The sequence below is a fragment of the Erithacus rubecula genome, assembly GCF_903797595.1.
Source record: "Erithacus rubecula genome assembly, chromosome: 14".
Classification (NCBI taxonomy): domain Eukaryota; kingdom Metazoa; phylum Chordata; class Aves; order Passeriformes; family Muscicapidae; genus Erithacus; species Erithacus rubecula.
Window position 1 is genome coordinate 1,609,228 of NC_136666.1, and position 20,924 is coordinate 1,630,151.

The 20,924-nt window shown below is 48.0% G+C and overlaps 1 protein-coding gene across 3 annotated transcripts in view; it reads left to right on the forward strand.

Moving 5' to 3' along the window:
* The window catches only part of SIN3A (SIN3 transcription regulator family member A), a 30,397-nt gene that overhangs the window by 498 nt on the left and 8,975 nt on the right, over positions 1–20,924 (forward strand). Inside the window, exons 1-11 of one of the 3 annotated variants that reach the window (XM_079318365.1) lie at positions 632–884; positions 7,568–7,788; positions 9,116–9,292; positions 10,616–10,722; positions 11,212–11,494; positions 13,296–13,547; positions 14,207–14,359; positions 15,144–15,302; positions 16,491–16,580; positions 17,940–18,058; positions 19,432–19,642. In XM_079318365.1, the coding sequence (XP_079174491.1) occupies positions 7,600–7,788; positions 9,116–9,292; positions 10,616–10,722; positions 11,212–11,494; positions 13,296–13,547; positions 14,207–14,359; positions 15,144–15,302; positions 16,491–16,580; positions 17,940–18,058; positions 19,432–19,642 (1,740 nt within the window). In that variant the 5' untranslated portion in view covers positions 632–884; positions 7,568–7,599. Of the gene's footprint in view, positions 1–631; positions 885–1,224; positions 1,611–7,567; positions 7,789–9,115; positions 9,293–10,615; positions 10,723–11,211; positions 11,495–13,295; positions 13,548–14,206; positions 14,360–15,143; positions 15,303–16,490; positions 16,581–17,939; positions 18,059–19,431; positions 19,643–20,924 lie in introns of those variants that run through there. The other 2 variants (XM_079318363.1, XM_079318364.1) reach the window with 2 other exon arrangements.

Here is a 20,924-nt window from a genome sequence, read left to right on the forward strand (position 1 = left end):
TGTGCCCTGTACCCCCCGCCCGCACGTGCGACCGGCCCGCCCCACGTGGGGCGCCGCCATCCCGGAAGTGAAGGGGTCGGGGACAAAAGGCAGCGCCGCGCCGCCCCCGAGCCCGGGCCCCGCCGCCGAGTCCCCCCACTTCCCGCCGCCCAACCGGCTGGCGCCGGGGTCCGGGGCCGAGGGAGGGCGGCGGGGGGAGCCGCTGGCGCGGGCCGCGGCCGCGATGTAAACATTCCACAAAAGGGCTCCCCAGAGAGGGGGGCGTGGCCTCGCCGGTGGCGGGCGGGGCCAATTCGCCGCGTGGGTGGGCTTCTCGCCGTGACGGCGGCGCGGCCCCGCTCGTCAATTGGCCGGCGCTTTGTTCCGGCAGCCAATAGGGCGGCGGCGGAGGCGGGACGGGGGCGGGGCGCGCTGCTTATACGGACATTTTTCTTCGGCGGTCGCTCCCCCCCCTCCTCTCCTCCCTCCCTTCCTCTCCACATCCCCTTCCTGGGGGCTGCGGCCAATAGGGGAGGGCCTGGTGGGCGGGGTCAGCGCTGCCATTGGCCGAGACGGTGACGGGCGCGCGTCTCAGCCAACGGGCGCTCGGGGCTCCCCCCCTGCGCGAGGAGGGGCGGGATTTCCCGGGGAACAGAGAAGCGGGCAGCGCTCCGCCGCGGCGGCCGACAGACGGTTACTCCATCTTACCCCCCCCGCCGAGCCCCCCGCCCCCGCCGGGGCACCGGCGCCGCCCCCGCCCGCCCCCCCCCTCCGGGAGGAGGGGCGCGGGGACCCCCCCCTTCTCACCGCGCCGGGGACAGCCCGCCCCCGCCGCCCGCCCGGGAGGTGCCCGCCACCCCCGGACGCTGAGGGAGACCCGGCCGCTGCCAGGGCCCCGCTTCGAGGTAAGGAAGAGCGGGGCGGCGGGGACGGGAGGCCGCCGGGCCCGGGGCCGGCCCCCTCCGGCGATCCGTAGGGGGCGGGGCCCGGCGCCGGTGCGGCGGCGGCGGCGCGGGGTCGGGGGGGGGGCGGGGGGGCCGGTCGGTGCCCGCGGCGCGGTTCCCCGGGGAGCCCCGGCCCGCGCGGGCGGCCGCGCGTCCTCCCGCCCCGCCCCGCCCCGCCGGGGTGTCCCGGCCCCGGCATGGCGGGAGCGGCGGGCGGAGCGTGCGGCGGCCGCTGGGCGCGCTGCGAGCCGGGCGCCGCCTCCTCCCCCCGCCCCTCCGCCCGCCCTCCGCCCGGTGCCGCTCCCGGGCTGCGGCGGGACCGCCCCCGGCAGCGCTCGCCCGCATTGCACGGCCCCGGTACCGGCCGAGCCGCGCGCCGCCGCTGCCGCCCGCCCGGGGCGGCGTTCCGAGAGCCGGGGGTGAGCGCGGTGCCGCTCCGGTCCCGGTGTTCCGCCGAGTTCCCGGCGGAGCTGCCATGGCAGCGCTGCGCCGGGCCGTGCCCCCCGGCGGGGTCCGGCTCCGGGATCGCCCAGCGCTCCCCCGCCGCTTTCCGCAGTTTCGCAGCTCCGCAGCGCAGCTCTCCGAAAGGACCTGTTGGAGCGGCGCGTACATAGAAGGAAACCCGAGAGCTCCTCGTGCACCCTTTAATTGTCCAGCGATTTTGTGCTGCTCGTCCTCCTTGCATTGGTATTTCATCCCCTTTTGATTCTTCCATCCCTGGAAACTACTTTAGGTTTGTTGTTTTTTGGGGGGGGGTTTGATAGCAGGAGGCTGGTGGAGTTCAGGTAGCTGTAAAAGTATCACGGTGCTTTGTGCCTGCTTAGCTAAATCCTGTTTCTTCTACCTTTTCTTGGCCTGGGTTCAGAATGAATTTTAACAGTCCTTATTCCTGTGAATAATATGATAGAATTACATCCCTAAAGAAGTCTTATTTTTTTGGACCCCTGAAATGGAACAAAATAAGTTGTACAGCTCTATTTTAAACTAATTATCAAAGGCATTTCCAGCTGTGCATAGATTTTCAGTCTCCCACACTGTCCAGAGGAATCTAAACCTGGGTGTTAAAGTGTAGCTTAAAGCTGACATAAGTCCTTGTGTTTCTCTTTTAACTTGCCGCTTTTGGTTGTGTAGAAGGTGTGGGGTCAGTAAACAAGTGGGAAATGCCCAACTTAATTCAGTACAGTTGTATCTGTACAGGCCATTTTCCACGCCTAGCTTGCAATTATTTTAAAAAATACAGTTTCAGAAAAGTAAACATTACTACATAGAGTTGACTATGTAGTACAGTATTTTAAGTTAAAATGGCATTTTGTTTTAATATACTAATTTTAAAGCATCTGCAAAACTTCCTTCATCACATAGAGTGCCTTGGCAGCCTGGTGTCAGCCTGTGCTGGATCTCTGAGGACAGAAAACCACTTTTTTTTACTTTTTTTTTTTTCCCCTGCTGAAATAGACTTAGCACTTTCTCACACGGGTACGCTCTTTGCAAAAGGAAATCGTGCTTTCTGCCCCCAAAGTATCTTACCCTCATCCCTCCCACCTTCTGCTTCTGGTGAAGACACATGGTCTCAGCATGAATTTGTTTGAGATGCTGCAACGCGATCATTCATCCAAAAAACCAGTGCTGATTTGCTCAACTTTGGGGAAACTCTGGCTGGTTTTTGTGAGCAGTGTGGGGAGGGGGGATGCTGTGCCCTGGCCCCAGCCTGGATTGCCAGGGGAGCTCTCTGCACAGGCTGCTGGCACGTGTGGCTCTTGGGGCTGGGAGCATCGTGTTGGAATTGGCAGGAGGATCATTTACATTTCCAGGATTTATGAATCGTTTTCTGTCCAGATTGCTGTTCTGGACTTCTCCAGCGTTGGAAAGCTTTTATGGCTGTTGGAGCTGGAGCAGAAAAGAGCCCCATAGTAGCTGTCACTTCAGCCTGGGGTGTGCTTTTAGGACCTTGCTGCTTTTTTCCAACCCCGCTGGGTCTTTCCTTTTTTTCATTTGGTTAAATAAAGGAATTCTGATCATTCTCCCTGTGCATGGGTAGGTGCAGTCAGGGAACAGGGCAAAATAATGCTCTAAGCTCTGTAGAGCAGGTTTTAGATTTGTCTGTGCAGTGGGGTTTTTGGCAGAGCAGGGATCAGTGCCTCACCAACTTGTCACCTATCTGGACAAGGGAGTTTTTTTGTGTCCCATCTGCCTCTTGGAGAGAGCTGGCATGGTGTCACCTTGCAGAAAACTCTCCCAAGTGCTCTCAAAGCTTCAGGTTGTGCTTTTCCAGCACCTTTTTCTAAGGATGCTTCTCATTTCAGTTTGGAATGATGCTGTGGTTCTGTAGCATGGCCATGGGGTTATCCCGTGCTGCAGGCTGGGGATCTGGGCTGTGTGGCACCATAAAAACAAAGTGTGGCAGTGACTGCTGAATAGGCTGGGTCATGTTCTGGAAGTCGTGTGGCTGGGTTAGCAGCACTGGGGGAACCTGAGCCAGCTCCTTTCCAGCAGGCACTGCCATGTGCTCCTCCATAATCCTCTGTGGGACGTGTCCTGCAGGACATCCGTCACTGCCCCGGCAGCAGAGTTGAGACTTACACTTGCTGCTCCTCTCTCCCTCGAGAGAAAACCTTTTAAAAAGCACTCACAAGTATTAAACAAATCCCCTGCAGCTCTGCAGTTTCCCTGCAGTTTTTCAGAGCAGCCAAAATCATCTCCTAAAAGTGGCTTTTTTACAGCTTGTTGGTAAAGGTGGTGTTTGAGTTTCCAACAGGTGTTTAGGCAGGGCACCTTCCCAGTTTGCTTTCTTCCTAGTCTCTATTTGGCTTTTTCTTTTAATTTTACCAGCTGATCTCTAATGCCAGAAGACCCTGCTTATCTGGTGGGAAAACCTGCAGTAGAAATAATGGAGATTTTTGGGATATTTTGTGATAAAATGCTGGGGAGTGGAGCTGCCACACCTGGGCTCTTATGCCTCTGTTGCTGTTACTGACATGCAACATAGCTTTTCTTAATTTTTCTTTTACTTTACCAGCTGAGAATCCTGTGTGTGTGTGTGTGTCTGCCTGATGCATCCTGTCTCGTGATCTGGGTGGCACAGGTGGGAAGATCCAGAGGTGTGTTCCCATGCAGCATCCTTTTCCTGCAAAGGGGAACTAAAAACCTCAGGGGAAAAAAAAAACGAATAGTTTTCATCCTCCCCTAGATGGAATGAAGGAGTTAAAAGGGAGTTTGGGTAGAAATGCTGCTGGGGAATTCACTTCTTTATTTGGCCTGCTCAGGTGGAGCTAAGTTCTCCTACATGCATCCTGTTACGCTTTCAACAAAGGAAAGTACCTGAATTTTGTGACTTACTTTCAGTCCTTGCTATGTTTTGAGGGCTTTTCAACCCCCAAATTAAGGCTCCAGATGTTGCAGTTTGAACTGGGGCTCTGTAAATCTACACTTCAAAGTCCATGAGGGGATGCCAGAGATTTCTGAGATGATGACAAGCATAGTATTGTGTGTAAGGTGGAGAGAAAACACTTGGTGCAAGTCTTTGATGTTGTGTGCTTATTCTCAAAATACCTTTCCCTTCGCTGGGTTTTGCCATCATTAAGGAAAAATCAGTTGTTACTGAGGCTGGAAGTGGATGGAATTTCCCCTTTGAGCAGCACACTTTGGCTAAATCAGTTCAAAATGACGTGGCTTGTCTTGGGGTTCATCTCATTGTTCCTTCCTCAGCTTTTTGGTGGGCTGTAGGTGGGGGAGAACTACAGATCTCTCCAGCTTTTGAACTGAGATGGGTGGGACATGCCAGGTTAAGGTGAGCAGGATTTCAGTGAGGGAATGAATGCACTTTGGGACCACTCAGCATCCTGTGTCCTTCTGCAGGATGCTGACCAGTCACTGTTGTGGTGCTGGTTTGCTTTCCCCTCTCTGTAGACTTTGGGTGGTGGTGGTGGATGCAGAGTTACCATCACTTGTCTGTCTAGGTGCAGCAGAGCTTTGAGATCATCTCTCTGCTAGGATTGATAGTCTGTCAATTAGCAATCTTCATTAAGGGCTGGTTTGCTGTGACACTTTTACTCAGTGGATTGCAGACCCTTGGTAGGAGTTAGTGTGGTGTGATCTGGGAAGACTGACTGGTGCTATTTACCTATATATTAACTCTATATATATACATACCCATATTTAATACAGAATTTTACAGCTGAAGCAGGTCCAGTGCTTGGATAAAAGCAGAGTCCAAGCTCAGTTGGTGAAGGTGACAGGAATTCAGAGGGAAGATGAACATACATGAGCTTTAATTTTTGCTTTACAGAAGTTTTAATATCAACCATACAGCAAACTAGATTTTTGGAAGATTGTACACTTGTCCTGCAAGAACTGGGGGCTTCAAAAATGCTGCTGGTTGTGGTGTGTGGTGATGGATCCTTGGTGCTGTCATGATTCCTGTGGCCTCACTGGCCAGGAATTGTGGTATCTTCACAGGGAAAAGTCTTCTCACACAGCCTAAGGTGGCATTTTAATCCTCATCAGGGCACGTGAGGCTTCCAGCCACCTTCTGCCCTGGAACAGCCTCTGCTCTAGAGGCTGGTGAGTCCATCTGGAGGGGTGAGTGTGGAGTGCTGCTTTGGGGAATGAGACCAAGGGTGGGACTCTGGACAGCCCCCACACCACATGGATCCACACAGAGAATTGAAAAGGTGAGGGAGAACCAGCCTGGGAGATTAAAAGTGAGTGGCAGGACAGGCTGAGGGACCTGTGTTCAGAGGAGGGGGGTATCCACGTTGGGGATATAGGCTGTAAATAGCTGCCACCAAAGCTTTGCCCACACTTTACTCAGCCATTGTCATGCAAAATCCTGGCCAGCTCTGCTCATGGGTGGATGGTGTAGGGCCAGATTTACTATTTAGTCCCAGCCTTATTAGCATTAAATGATGCAGCAGTAGAAAAGTGAGCTCCTGGAGTGTGATCCTCTGCTTGCTGAGTGTGTGCTGGGGGTCAGGCTTACTTAGGGTTTGTAACTTGCAATTAAGATGCAGTTGACAAGCTTTCCCCTTTACTTTGGAGCAGGGAGTCCCCCTCTGCTTCCTGTCTATGATCTGCCAGGTGATTTGGAGACCTCTTGAAAGGTTAAACTTGAAGAGTAACTTCAAAAAGAAATTAAGTCATCTTCCTTGTTGTCCTACCCTCTCCAAGTGACAGGAGGGACTAATGGAGAGAGTTTATATTGGATACTGGGAATAATTTTTTTCCTGTTGAGAGTGGTGAGGCCCTGGCACAGGGTGCCCTGAGAAGCTGTGGCTGCCCCATCCCTGGAAGTGCCCCAGGCCAGGCTGGATGGGGCTAGGAGCACCCTGGGATAGTGGAAGGTATCCCTGCCCATGGCAGGAGTGGAATGAAATGATCTTTAAAACAAATCTTTCCAAATATCTCCTGTGTTTTATGTCATGGAGGGGGAAATGTGCACCTCTGTCCTGCTGATTCCTGTTTCCCTATTTGACGTGAGATGTTAGTTAATGATCTTTGGGTTATTTGATTAATGACAGATTTAGACTGTGAAGAGCTGTCCTGACTTGGTAGATGGGGATTGGCTCAGTTGGCTGTTGTGCCATTATTCTGGGGGAACGTCATTGCCTTTCATTTATCCATAGCAATGAGTGTGTCTTAACTGCACTGAACTGAAAAGGCCTTGCTTTGAAGAGATCCTGAAGCAGAAGAGTGTGGTTTCACTGTTTTCTGTCCTTCAAACATCTCAACAGGCTGTCTGTGCTTTTGATAAGCAGCAGATAACATCTTGAGGATGGCAATAATTATCAATGGACAGAAAACAGCACTGGAATTTGCTGTAGAGAGTACTGGGGGGACAAGTTCAATCCAACAGAGCCAGGAATTCATGGCTCCTTTTGGAGTGGGACAGTGGCAGAATGATCTGTCTGATTTGAAGTGAAATCAACTTGAGATTGGGCAGGAATGTGAAGGAAAATACAGGGGAGTAAGTGAGGGAGCTGCTGATCTGTGTTCCCTGCCAGGCAGGCAGGAATCCAGCTTCTGAGTGGGGCCAGGGTGCTGGCAGAACCACAGGTGTGACCTGTGGTATCCACAATACTCCTGGTATAGCAGACCTAGATCTTTCCCTAAAGTTACACATGCAATTTTATTAATACACGTGTTAAATGCAGAACACTTTGGGGCTTTGTGAGTGACTTCAAACTCTGATTCTGCATCCTGCTTTTTACCCATGTTTTAAAGCATCTCTCACAACTGTCATCTTTCTTGGACTGTCCAAGGGGGTTATTTTTCTGCTGTCAGTGTAAATGGTGTGTAGGTAACACATTCTATTTTGTTCAAACACCACGTTCACAAGCTTTGCATCACTCAGGGTCTGTGTGATGCTTCAGTTAGCAACATCCTTTAGGCGAGACCGAAGAAACCACAAACTTCCAAGTTACTACAACAATAAGTACTTTCTGTGGTGAGATACACTTGCATGTTTTATGCTGAAAGCTGTGTCTTTAATTCCACTTTCCCATCTCAAGATATCAGCCAGAAACTCACCCAAGCTGCTGGCGGCCGTGCCACAGGACAGGAGCGCCGGCTTGATTCCCCTTTGGCAATTATGTTATATTTTATGATGTTATGTTATATGATAACCATGACCATTCTGGCTGCCCCAGGTTCAGAGGTGCTTCCTGAGCATGAGTTCAGCATGAAGCGGCGATTGGATGAGCAGGAGTCACCCGTGTACGCGTCGCAGCAGAGGCGCCTGGCCAGCAGCACCGAGCCTTTCCCGCACCAGCACCGCGTGCTCGCCCCGGCCCCGCCGGTCTATGAGGCCGTTTCTGAGACCATGCAGTCAGCCACGGGCATCCAGTACTCTGTAACTCCCAGCTACCAGGTGTGTGTGTGCTCAGCCTTCAGCTCCCTGCAGCCAGCACCGTGTTCTGTGTTTGACACAATGGACGTGCATCTCATTGTCGGTGCTTGCTTTATTGGCTTCGTTCATGAACCAACTTTCTTGAGCACAGTTCTTCTAATGGTTCTCTCAAATCATGGTCTTTGAGTCACAGATGTTTGTGGAGGGTTTTCCCTCTGTTTTTCAGCAGTTGTAAAAGATGTATGGTATCTTGGGTGATCTTAAGCTTAACAGACTAGATCAGCATTTAGATTGAAGACTTTCAGGAAAATTGAAATGTTTCGGAGAACGTTACCCCAGAGTCATTAGGTGGCACTCTTCCCTCTCTTGCCTCCTTTACAAGGAGCTGGTAGTTGGGAACAGGGAGAAAAAATATCTTTTTGAGAGTACACTGGAGATAGCCTTTCCCTGCTCCTTTTCTGACAGCTATTTGTGGAATATTTGTCTTTGTCACATTTCCAGCATGTTTAATCTTTCACACTTGTGTTGCTGGTGAGCTGCTCTCCCTGTCTAGAGCCTGATTTTACACACAGCTTCATCCTTGTTTCTGCAGAAAAGATATTCACACTGATAGTGGCAGCCACAGACCTGAAGAGCTGCAGGCAGACCTTTGCAGGGACTGGAAGGGAGTGTGTTGGCATTGGCAGTCCTTCCTAAAAAGAACTTAGATGGACCAGCAGGCAAACCTTATTCTGTTCATTAAGTGTGTCCCATCTAGAAGAGGCTTGAATGGAAACCTGGGTTTGTGAAAATTATTTTCCAGATTGCAACTTACCTAGTTTACTGTGTGAAGAAGTCCCAAAAGTGCATGCTTTGTGTTCTTTCCCTGGTTTTCTAGGGGAAATACCAAGCTGTGTTTCCCCTGAGCCTGCTGCTGCCAGAGAGCCACAATTTCATTTCCAGTACCCAAACTGAGTTATCAAGAATATAGCAGCCCATAAAGATTCATTCACTCCGATTATTACTTGTGACATGTAAGGAGAAAACCTTGAATAGGGAAAGGAGAGAACCTTGAGAGATTAAAAATTCCATTTTGCCCTCCTTTTTCAGGTCTTTGTGTCATGGGACATACTGGACAGCCAGTGACTGTGCAGGCTGGGGGCAACCTGTGTTTGGAATGTGTTTGCAGGGAGGGCTTTGCTGTATTTGGAAGATGGGATGAGAGTTGTGTGAAGTTGTTACCAGTCCTGATTAAAGCTCAAAGCAGCTTCCTTCTGCTTCCCCGGTTGTAGTGCTGTGCCTGGGAAGCCGGGGAGGCTCTGTGCTCCCTGCCACGAGGCCGTGCCTGACGTGCTGTTTGCCTTGGCAGGTGTCGGCCGTGCCGCAGAGCTCGGGCAGCCACGGGCCGGCCATCGCAGCCGTGCACGGCGGCCACCACCACCCCGCGCCCGTGCAGCCCCACGGCAGCCAGGTGGTGCCCAGCCACACGCACCCCACGCCCCCAGCCGTGCCCGTGCAGGGCCAGCAGCAGTTCCAGAGGCTCAAGGTAATGCCAGCAGCTGCCTGATGGCAGCCATCCTCTCCCAAAATCCCTTCCGTGGCCACGACCCTTTTTTGATCGGTTTGTACATCCCCTCTCCCCTCTGGTTTCACACACCATAAGAAAAAGAAATTGGACTTGCCATGAAAAGATTTGTGGCGGAGAGGGAAAGGGAAAATGTATTGCTTAAGAGTATTTGGATGAATGGGTTAAATTACCAAAACATTTGGTGCTTTTCTGAACACATGGTGTATGTGGGTGGTTGTGTGGGAGTAATTTGGGAGGAAGGAAGGCTCTATTCTCAGATTATGTGCTGTAAAACCCTTAAACAAAGAGAAGTCCACCAAAAATAACCCCTTTAAGTTGCTACATTTGGACAAGGCACACACATACAAACTGATGCCTGTTTCAGCTTCTTCCAAATACGGTGAGAGTCTTTTCCAGTTTTGGTGGAAACCTCTGCCCTTTCCTTTTGCTGAATGTGGGAAACTTCATTTCTATGAACCTCTGAAAACCGGTTTGAAAAAGAGTGTTTCTTCCTCACAGTGAAATCCATGGAAAATTCTTTGCTGGTGCAAGGTTAGGGCTATACATGAGTCTTTCTTCAGTTGCTGTAGTTTAATTTCAGGCTGAAGAGAGGTCCCACGTGTGGCTCTTGCAGCTGCTGAGTGAGTGGCCGGGCTGCTGGAGGCACAGGGACCCAGAGCTCTCACTTTAGGCCGTGGCTGTTCTTCCAGTACCTCTGAGAACTGGCTGCTGGTGCACGAATCATGAACCTCTTGTTTGAGATGTAAAACAATCTGCCGCCCACAGTTGCCATTTCGAAGCCCTTCGATGTGGAACTGAAATGTCTGGCTTTTTGAGAGGAGTGCAAGCGTGTACCTGGCAGACATCTACTACACTGAATATGTCATTTCCACTTTCTGCTTATTCTTAGACTTCCATAATAATTTCCACAGATGAATGCAGGAAAAATACTTAGTCTAGTTCTGTTTATCCTAGCAGTCATTTCAGTGATGGCAAATTTGGAGTGCATTGGGTCTTGTTTTTTTGTTTTTTTTAATTCTGAGTAGTTCTGCTGATCTGTGTTGCTTTTTTTCCCTCTTTTTGGTACAGTTTTATCTTGTGGGCCAGGAGTGGGGAGTGAGTACCTCTTATTCAAACAGTGCTGGTAGAACACTAACCAGGCTCATGAACTTTTTTCCTCCTTAATTCCCTGCCCAGGCTCAGGTCTAACAGCTGTGTTTTCAAATAATGAGTGTTTTACAGAACAATGGGAGGTGAAATCAAATCTTCTCTGCTGATATAACCTGTCTGGTCTGTCTCCAGGTGGAGGATGCATTGTCTTACCTTGACCAGGTGAAGCTACAGTTTGGTAGTCAGCCACAGGTCTACAATGACTTCTTGGATATTATGAAGGAATTTAAATCTCAAAGGTAACAAGCTGCATTTTGCTTCTTCTTTCCAGGTTAGAAAGAGTGGACATGTGTGTGGACATAGAAGCACAGGGCAGGAGCTGAATTCTGTCCTTTGTATGCAGAAAAAACCCACCTGGACAATGATGTAGAAGCAGTTGTGTGCTGTATTTTCTGAAATTGAAGTGCATCCCTTTATTTATACTAAATCTTTGATTAGAGTGGGAGTTCACAAGTTCAGCCTTGACAGCTGATTCATCTGGCTGTCTGGTTGTCTGCCCATTAATAATGGTCAGGCTTGGGACTGGATCTCATGGATATAAAATGCTGTCTGGGCTAATAAAATAATGCTAATGTCTCTCTTGAGTTCAGCAGTGTGCTTACAGGACTCAGTTTTACATTGTTCCATAGGTGAGGGGTGATAAGTAAAAAAACTTTGTTTTGTGGAGAAGCTTGTCCCACTGAAAGGTCCCAGAGGATGGTGACATTGTGATCTTATTCCTTCCCCAGCATCGACACTCCAGGGGTGATCAGCCGTGTGTCGCAGCTCTTCAAGGGCCACCCAGACTTGATCATGGGTTTCAACACCTTCCTGCCACCTGGCTACAAGATCGAGGTGCAGACCAACGACATGGTGAACGTGACAACCCCGGGGCAGGTTCACCAGATCCCCACCCACGGGCTGCAGCCCCAGCCGCAGCCGCAGCCGCCGCATCCGTCGCAGCCGTCGGCACAGTCCACCCCGACACCAGCACAGCCGGCACCGCAGCCCACACCTGCCAAAATCAGCAAGGTGAGAGCCTTGGGTGAGCTGCACTGAGAGCACGGGGGTGCTGCTGCCTCCAGCTGGGGCTGGTGTGGAGCTAGAGAGTGAAAAATTGCCTTCTCCTTTTCAAACTTGAAGATGCAGTCGTAGTTAATGTGACAGCAATTCAAACAAGCTTTCCAAAACATTAAGGGTTTGGAAGAGCCTCGTTGCTGGCAGTGGGGAACTGAAAGACAGTCAGAGCAGCTGGTAAATGGCACACACATTATTCAAGAAGTGATCCAGCAACCCTAGGGAAAAGGCTCCCAGTTAAAGCATTGGGCACATTATCTGCCTGCTTTTGTGTGTATTGTCTTAGACCTAAAGGCTCAAGAAATTGCCCATGAAACAGAGGTTATGATCAAGATGTTCTTTTTGGTGTGAAAGTATTTGTGTCGTTTCAAATGCTTGAGGCAATTAAGCCTTTAGGAAACCTTCATTTGTTATTTGGTGGATTCTACATTGCTTGAAGTCTTGTTTTCAGATTGATTGGTTTTTGTAGAGGGGTCTGGGGCAGCTGGAAGAGTTCAGGAGTTACTGATGACATCTAAAGTGCAAGAGTTTAGCAAGATGACCTTGATGTTGCCTGTAGGTATTGATGTGTGTGCCCAAAACAAAGACCTTTCAGTAACAAAGCAAATTTGACTGTAGTTTAGGTATAACCCGGATGCTGCTGTCCAAAAGATGTATTTTATGTGAAACAGAAGAGGATAATAGATGTTCAAGGAGATTACTCCAGATAAAATATTGTGTAGCCTCAAAATGCAAAAATATTTCAGAGCCTTAGGGAGGGAATCTCCCAAGTTTCAAGGTTTAATCCCTAAACTGTTAGGTAGCAACTGCCTGGAAAAGCTACAGGAAACGGTAATATGCAGTTGAAAAGGAGCAGGATTTAAAATGAGGCAGTTAGCTGATCTCTGGGCAAACATTGTTGGGACATGCAACTTCCTGCTCAGAAATGGCAAACAAAAACATGCTGAAAGATTTGCTAAAAGATTTGCCAAACTGGACACTGCAGATCATTCCAGAATGAACTTGCCTCTGCTAGATTTCAAGGATTTTTTCTGAAGAAGTACACGCTCCCAGTAAATTTATAGCAGTCTGCTACTTAACACATCGAATAAGTAGTTTTCTCCCTGTCAGCCTGCAAAATGTTGAACTGTCTTTGCTGAAACTTTAAATAAACCTGAGGGACAGGCTAATGAGGTATGATGTCCCTACCAGGCAGGTAAAGCACTAGCTGAGCAAGGCAGGACTTTGTAACAGGGTATTTATGGCTATCCTAAGACAGTTATTTACATTCTCAGTCCGGAAAACTCTGTGTAATACAAGTTTGGAAATGTAAAAATGTGAGGGGAATAAGTACTTCCATTTCAATTTAAAATTGTCACCTCACAACCAAATTTTCACCTGGCTGTCCAATGTCCATTGAGAGTATTCAAAGTAATTACTCACTGCCTGCTTTTTTTCTCAAGAAACTCAAGTTTTCCCTCTCCAAAGGGAAAGGTGCCAAAGGGAGTTGCAGTATTGGAGGGAGCCATACTTATGCATTTTAGCTCTTTTAAGTTTTTGAGGTAGTTTGTGTCTCTTGTCAGGTTTCAGTCCAAAGCAATTAGCAAGGGAAACCATCTCAAAAACAACCGCTTGAATTGCCCAGGCATTTTTTCTCTCTGATGCAGTTTAGTCTCTGCTGGCCCACTAGCTGTGTACCTATCCCTAAGTGGATTAAAAGTGCTTTTATCCCATATGAAGGGCTGTGCTGCTGCTAACACAGCCTGTGTCCCCCCAGCCATCGCAGTTGCAGGCTCACACTCCTGCCAGCCAGCAGACGCCGCCCATTCCGCCGTACGCGTCGCCGCGCTCGCCACCCGTGCAGCCCCACACGCCTGTGACAATCTCTCTGGGCACCACACCATCCCTGCAGAACAATCAGCCTGTGGAGTTCAATCATGCCATCAACTATGTCAACAAGATCAAGAATCGCTTCCAGGGACAGCCAGACATCTACAAAGCCTTCCTGGAGATTCTCCATACGTACCAGGTGGGTGTTGGAAATGTCACTTTGTGTCTGTGTGTGGTTATTTCTCTTCCTCTGCTTTGGAGGGGTGTCCAGAACTTGCATTTGGGTCTTCTGCTATACTAGCAGTGATAATCATAGACTGGTTTGGATTGGAAGGAGCCTTAAAATCATGTTAGTCCAACCCTTTGCCATAGGCAGGGGCACCTTCCACTAGGTCAGGTTGCTTCAGGCCCAGGCTAGTCTTGAATTCTGCTTGAACTAAGCAGAAGTCTGGCAAGTTAGAAAGATTACATAGCACTATGAAGTAATAGATTTCAGTCCATCATATTTGTTTGGAAATGTCCAAAATGCTTGTTTAAAAACTGAATTTGGCATTTTTTTATGAACTTGTGTCAGGATGAGGCAATGTGGTTATAGCTCTATGTTAAAAGCAAAGAAACCACTTCCTTGGTCAGTGTCTTGTGTTCCAGGGCCTGTTGGGCATTTAGAATGTATTTATAGTATAGATCAGTACAGATATTTAGAATATATGAGTCATACTATTAATATAGTATGATGCTTTAAGGAGCTGAGACCTTTGCTGTTTCATTATTTCTATCATGGAAAGTTGGTTTATTTTTCCTTTGTCACTTGAATAGTTTTTTCCTTTTTTCTGACACTTCTCCTCTTTCCTCTGGCAGAAAGAGCAGCGTAATGCCAAGGAGGCAGGAGGGAACTACACACCAGCTCTGACAGAGCAGGAGGTCTATGCCCAGGTGGCTCGACTTTTCAAGAACCAGGAGGATCTTCTCTCAGAATTTGGGCAATTCCTGCCTGATGCCAACAGCTCTGTGGTGAGTACCCTTGGAGATAGGATGAAATAGCTAGGGCAGTGTTCAGAAAAATGTGCTTTTGCTGTTTGCTTTCTTGGGGTGAAGGAAGGAGGTCGGGATGGAGACTGTTTTCTGGCTATAACTTGTCTCTTAAATAACATATTTTAGATGCAATTCCTTTGCTTAAAGGGATTGTTTGAAGTTGGTGTTGCAAAATCTGCAGTAAAATCTAGAGGTAGGAGGAGCAGTAGACCCCCCCTGGACTGCTGCATCCAGCTTTGGGGTCCCCAGCACAGGAAGGACATTGATCTCTCAGAGCAAGTCTAGAGCATGAATGATCAGAGGGATGAAGCACATCTCCTGTAAGGAAAGGCTGAGAGAATTAGGATTGTTCTGCCTGGAAAGGAGAAGGCTCAGGGGTCACCTAACTGTGACCTTCTAGTACCTGGATATAGCCTCAAAGAAAGATGGAGAGACTCTTTACAGGGTCATGGAGTGACAGGACAAGGGGGAGTGGTTTCAAACTGAAAAAGAGTAGGTTTAGATTAGCTATTAGAAAAAAATTCTTCCCTGTGAGAGTGGTAAGACTGCTACAGGCTACCCTGAGAAGCTGTGGCTGCCACATCCCTGGAAGTTTTCCAGGGCAGGTCAGATGGAGCTCTGAGCAGCTTGTAATAGTGAAAGTTGTCCCTGACCATGGCATTGAAACTGAATGATCTTAAAGGTCCCTTCCAACCTAGACCATTCTGTGACATTCTGTGTGAAATGCAGCCCTAATGCTCTTATGTGTTTGTCTGTGAACAAGCTGTTAAGTAAGACAACTGCAGAGAAAGTGGAGTCGGTCAGGAATGACCACGGGGGCACAGTGAAGAAGCCACAGCTCAACAACAAGCAGCAGAGACCCAACCAGAATGGCTGCCAGATCCGGCGGCACTCGGGCACTGGAGCAACCCCTCCTGTGAAGGTAAGAGCCTGTGCTGCTCCCTCTTTGTCCCACAGCAGGATGTTTTCTAGGTCCTTGTGAGCTTTGTGGCACGGGCTGCAGCTTGAGAACATGGAAAATAATGTTTGTCTTTAAAGCTTTCTGAAGTCTTTGTTTCCAAGCAGGAGTCTTTGCAAACTGTTGCTGGTATCTGTTCCTGAGGGTGGGACTTATTACTTTAATGGCTTGGGGAAACAGAGTTTTCATCACTTTATTAGAAAGATGTTGTTTTCTTAGCAGTGTTTAATGAGGGGGAGTTGTGGAGTGTGGAGACAAAAGTCTCAGTAATGCCACAGAATAAATTTGTCCAATATTTGTAGCAAATGTTCCTGAGGCACGTAGGAAAAGACAGCTGAAAAGATGTGCCTGAAAGCTTTGTTGTAGTAGAACTTGGAGCAGATGCAGTAGAATCATGTTTGCTCATCTTTCCTGTGATAAAGCTTTTAATACAATGATAAATGATTATTCTCTCAGCAGCGTTTGCCCTTTTCAAATGACGCACAATTTGTGAGAGCACTGAGGCTTTGTAGTGCAACAGAAATTGTCCTGTGGCCAGGTGGCTTCGTGTTTGTGCATGAAGGATAAATTTGCCTGCTTTTTTTGTAGCCAGTATATCTTCCTTTGCCATGATAAGCATTAGCAAGCATAATTGTACCATTTAAGTCCCCTTCTGCTCTTTTTCCTCTCCTTCAAATGGAGGGCTCCAAAATAAAGCACGTTTTGGAGGCAACTTTCAGCTTTTCCAAGGGTGGGGAAAATAAAGCATCTTGCAGTAGAATGTAAGAGAGAAAAAAAAATGTCATTCTGGGGAGGTGTAAGACTTGCAGAACTGGATGAGTGATAGGAAAATCATTTATTCTGGCAGTTTTCCAAACTAGTTATCCGAGTAAGATATGCTGTTGTGTGATTGAAACAATCAGCTAGTTACAGGAAAGGGTGCAACAATGTATTACAAATATTTGGAGTGGCATGCTACTTATTAGCATTCAGTAAATTAACTTGTAGCACATGTTTTAATAGACTTTCCTTCAAAAAAAGCCACCTTTCTTTTAATGGGAAGCACATGGTGGGGTCAGGGAGCTGGTGGCTCATGTGTGAGAGATAATGAGATTGTCTCAACTTGCTGAACACCCCTTTTATTTTTAATTACCTTTCTTTTTTCGACAACAGAAGAAACCAAAGCTGCTTGGTTTGAAAGACCAGTCTTTGGCAGAAGCCAGCAAACATGGTGTGGGGACAGAATCTCTCTTCTTTGAGAAGGTGAGAGGCAGGATGCAGATGCTGCATGTCCTTGATGTATGTCCTTCCTGTATACACATCTGGATTTTTATCACAGTGAAGTGTGTGAGATTTACATCGCCCTGATAACATTTCCTAGCTTGATTTCGGATGTACCCTGCAACCTCGAAGTCGGATCCATTGAGGTTTTTAAAAATTTCAATATTTTTTACACATATCTTTTCCCCAAAGCACCTTCTCCAGCTTTCTACCTGCTGCTGCTGCAGTTTATCTGAGGGAATGGGAATTTTTTTCCTGTAACCCACACTCCAAATTGTTTTCCCCTTTATAAAATCCCTGTGCAGCTGATGATGTGCATGGAGTGTCTTGCTGTGTCGGCACAGCTTGTACCCATCCACAGCCAGCTGGCTGCAGTGGGGGAGCTCAGTTTACAAAGCACCTGATTCATATTTACATTGGGCTGGGTTTTTTTGAAATTTCCCCTCAGAGGTTAATGTAATTAATTGCACAGTTGTTACCTGTTGCTGGTTTAGCACACAGATCAAGTGAAGGAGATATGGGATGTTTCCAAGTGGTACCTTGGTGTCTTCTCTGAGATGTCCGTACAGTGCCTTATAGCTCAGAGGGGAGTATGGAATGAACTTAAACCATCCTTTAAAGCAATATTCATGCATTGATGACAGTCTTGGTTGCTCCCTGCTGGTCTGGTGAATTCTGCAGCATGATGGGGACCAGCTAATGGTAACTGGGAATCAATTTAGTGCTCGGAGGATGTGTAGGTGTTAACATGAGTAAATCTAGAAATCCCCGCTGTGGAATTATAACCATAATGATGAATAACTTAATGATAGATCTCAGTCTGATGTGTAGATCCAACTGTTCTTGTGGGAAAGGTAATGGTGTTGGGATGAATAGTTTGGCTTCCTCATTCTGTGAAGATTGGGGTTACAGAAGGAGGGTTGTCTATGATAATCGAAGCTGGAGAGGAGTTCCCCAGGGCATGGGTTTCATACCCCCCCACTCCCTACTTGAAATACCCTCTGGAGTTTAAAAGCCCCTGGGTGGCTTTGTGGTGCTGATGTTATCCATTACTCCAGTGTTTTGTAAACCAGCTATCACAGGGTTCTTTGAAGAAATTAGTTCTTCACTTCCAAGTCCTTTCTTAGGGTAATGGCCCTGTGCTGACATTGCAGGGGATCCCATTGTGGGGATGGCTCCATCAGTACCAGTTGGTCTGGCCCTATTAGCCTACAGACTAAGACCTCTCTGGTCAACTCACTTAAAGATCTGTGTGCCTCAGTGGGAAACAGTGTCAAATCCAGACCTCTCCCTGCTTAGTCTCACCCTGACAGCTCCTCTTGTCCTGTCTCCCTCCCTCAGGTCCGCAAAGCTCTGCGCAGCACGGAGGCGTACGAGAACTTCCTGCGCTGCCTGGTTATTTTCAACCAGGAGGTGATCTCCCGGGCCGAGCTCGTGCAGCTGGTTTCCCCATTCCTGGGGTAAGTGCAGCCCCTTTTACTGCCCTGTCTCTGTTGTGGAGCCAAGAAAGAAACACTCACCTTCATGGTCTCCTGAACTGCCTTTTCCTATTCCTTATCCCAGAGACATTCCCAGCTGTGTCCTGACAGGCAGGAGCAGTACAGGTGTTGTTTGCTGTGTGCCTTCCCTTTCCAGTAGGGCAAACAAAATTATTAGCAGCCTGTTATTGGAGTTTCTTGCTCTGAAATCATTTGAAAAAAGATTTACATAAGAAATGTCCCCCCAAAAAAGCAGAGTGCTGATATAAATTCACTCAAGTTTCCAAAAAGCAGCTGAATTCTGTCACAAAGCCAAAAACGTTAAGGAACTCTGTACTTTAATTAAGAATTTGTGACTTCCATGATTGTTAGTAGTGTACAAAACATCTCTACTAGTTGGTTAAAACCAGCAGATATCCTCTCATCAACTTGGGGCAGCAGGATCCTTTTGCCTGGGCACTGAATTGCTGGTTCCAAGGGAGAAGGCAGTAGCACCATAAATTGGGTTCAGGACCCCATTTACAGTAGCTACTGTGCAGAGAAACTGCTTTAAGGAACTTCCACTAGCACTGTAGGTCCTCTGGAATTAGTCCGGCATCAGCAGGATGCCTGGTAGAAAAGGTGCAATACTTGACAAGAAAATTTTCTATTCTACTGCCTGTGCTCCTAACTAGAGGGAAAGATCTAATACAGGGTTTTTTTATTCTGGAGTTGGACATTATCTTTTGCCATATAATGAAAAAGGAATGAATGTCTAGTGATTCAATTTGTAACAGGTTCAGTTCATCCTATTGCTGGAGCTTTGCATGAGATAAGAGAACTTGAACAAATACTGTATTTTAGATGAATAAATTTTTCAGGAAACTTTTGCAAACAGGTGAACTTGGGCCTTGCAGGCAAAGGCTTCTTGATTTATGCTTCTCTATGAAGTCTGGTTCAAGCAATTGCTTGGCACTGTAGTGTAGCTACAGAATTGCCTTTTGGTTTGATTTTGCTGCCTCTGGAAAAGAAAGGTCTGATTTAAGGTTCAAAAAATGAAGAATCTGACCTGAGTTCACTACCAGGGTGTTTTGGGCAGACCCAGATGTGCCAGGGATGCTGTCCCTGTAGTCAAAACTTTGATAGCTGGTCCCTCCTCATCACTAATTCTCAAGCACCTCAGTTGTACCAAGAGACATATCCCCCACCTGATCAACAGCAGGTGCTTGCTTCCCATTTGATCAGGCTCTGTGGAAGTGGGGTTGAGCAGAGAGGGGCTTTTAACCAGATTCACAATTTGGAGAGGTGTCTGTAGTAACCATTTCTGGCCTAGCGTTCTGCTTAGCTCGTTTTTCACTTTGTTCCTTTTATTTTAGGAAATTCCCAGAACTGTTCACTTGGTTTAAAAACTTTCTGGGCTATAAGGAGTCTGTTCACATGGAGACATATCCCAAGGAACGGGCTACTGAGGGGATTGCCATGGAGATTGACTATGCCTCCTGCAAGAGGCTGGGCTCCAGCTACCGAGCCTTGCCCAAGAGCTACCAGCAGCCCAAGTGCACGGGGCGAACTCCGCTCTGCAAAGAGGTAAGGCAGGAGCTGTGCCACAGAGGAAGGCTCTTCCCTGCCCTTTTAAAGCATTGGAGCAGTGTTGGAAAGGTTCCTGGGGATGTCAGGGCGTGTCTGGTGCTGGTGAGCATGGAGCTGGGGCCAGGCAGGCGCTGATGCACACTGCTCCATGCTGCTCCTGCACCCAGGCATGTGTGGGCACAGCATCCTGGCTCGGGATCGCTGCGGTGCGTGTGGCAGCCCCAGGGGAGCACACCTCAGGAATTCCTGGTGGCACTCCCATAAACACCTGGATCATATCCACAAGCTCTTGCACAGGGTGAGGCGTTAATCTAGGAATTGGGTGATGCTGGAAGCTGGCTGGGAGTTGTGGTAGCCACGTGGTTTTCATGGTTGACATCAGCTCTTCTCCAGCAGCCTTTGTGAAAGGTTTCCATGGAGTGTTGAGGGGCAGCTGGAGAAAATCTTACTAAATAGCTCTGATGGTTAATTACTGACATACCTAATGCTCCCACATTTTATTTATGATGTGTTACATAGTACAACTTGTGAAAGGAACATTAAGATTGCAAACTTAAGTAGGAGATGACAGAACTGGTTCTCTGTGTGGTCTTAATGTGATCTCAGAGGTCCTTTTCAAGGTAGTATGTAATTCAGGATTATTGCTACCTTTTTACCTAAATTCCCAGTTAGCCTGCTTTCAGAGCTGTCTCTAGGCCAATTTGAAAAGAAAATCATGTTTTCTGTAGACAAATTCTCCCTTGTATTCCCTCAGATGCATCTTTCTTTCACCCTGAAATGCTAAATTTTTAATCCATGTCTTAACACGTCTCTCAAAAGCTTCTTGTGTGATGCAGTTACAAACTTTTTTCTCGGTGAGAATCTAATGACTCAGTTGTTCAGGCTTTGGGTTTATGGAAACTGGACCTGGCTTTCAAGACTGCCTGCCAAAATCATTGTTTTATTTGCCTTCAGCTCTTTGAGGTTGTTGTTAGTTGGTTGGTTGTTAGTTTGCTTTTTAATGTTCTGCTCCTGTATTGAAAGCTGCAGGTGCTGAGCTGTTTTGTCACTCGGAGAGGTGGTGGGGTATGGTTTTGTACTTTCAATTAGCCTTATTTGGAGGCAGCAACTGTGTCCTCTGTAACAGTCAGGTCTGCTGTGGTGACCACACAGTGTAGATGATGAATCACACATGGGGAACCAGCTGGTTGCAGCTGACTAATCCAAAGTAACAGAAAAGCTCCTTTCACCTCTATTTTCCTCTTCTCTCACAAGTGTTTTCTTCACAGTTCCAGGCTAT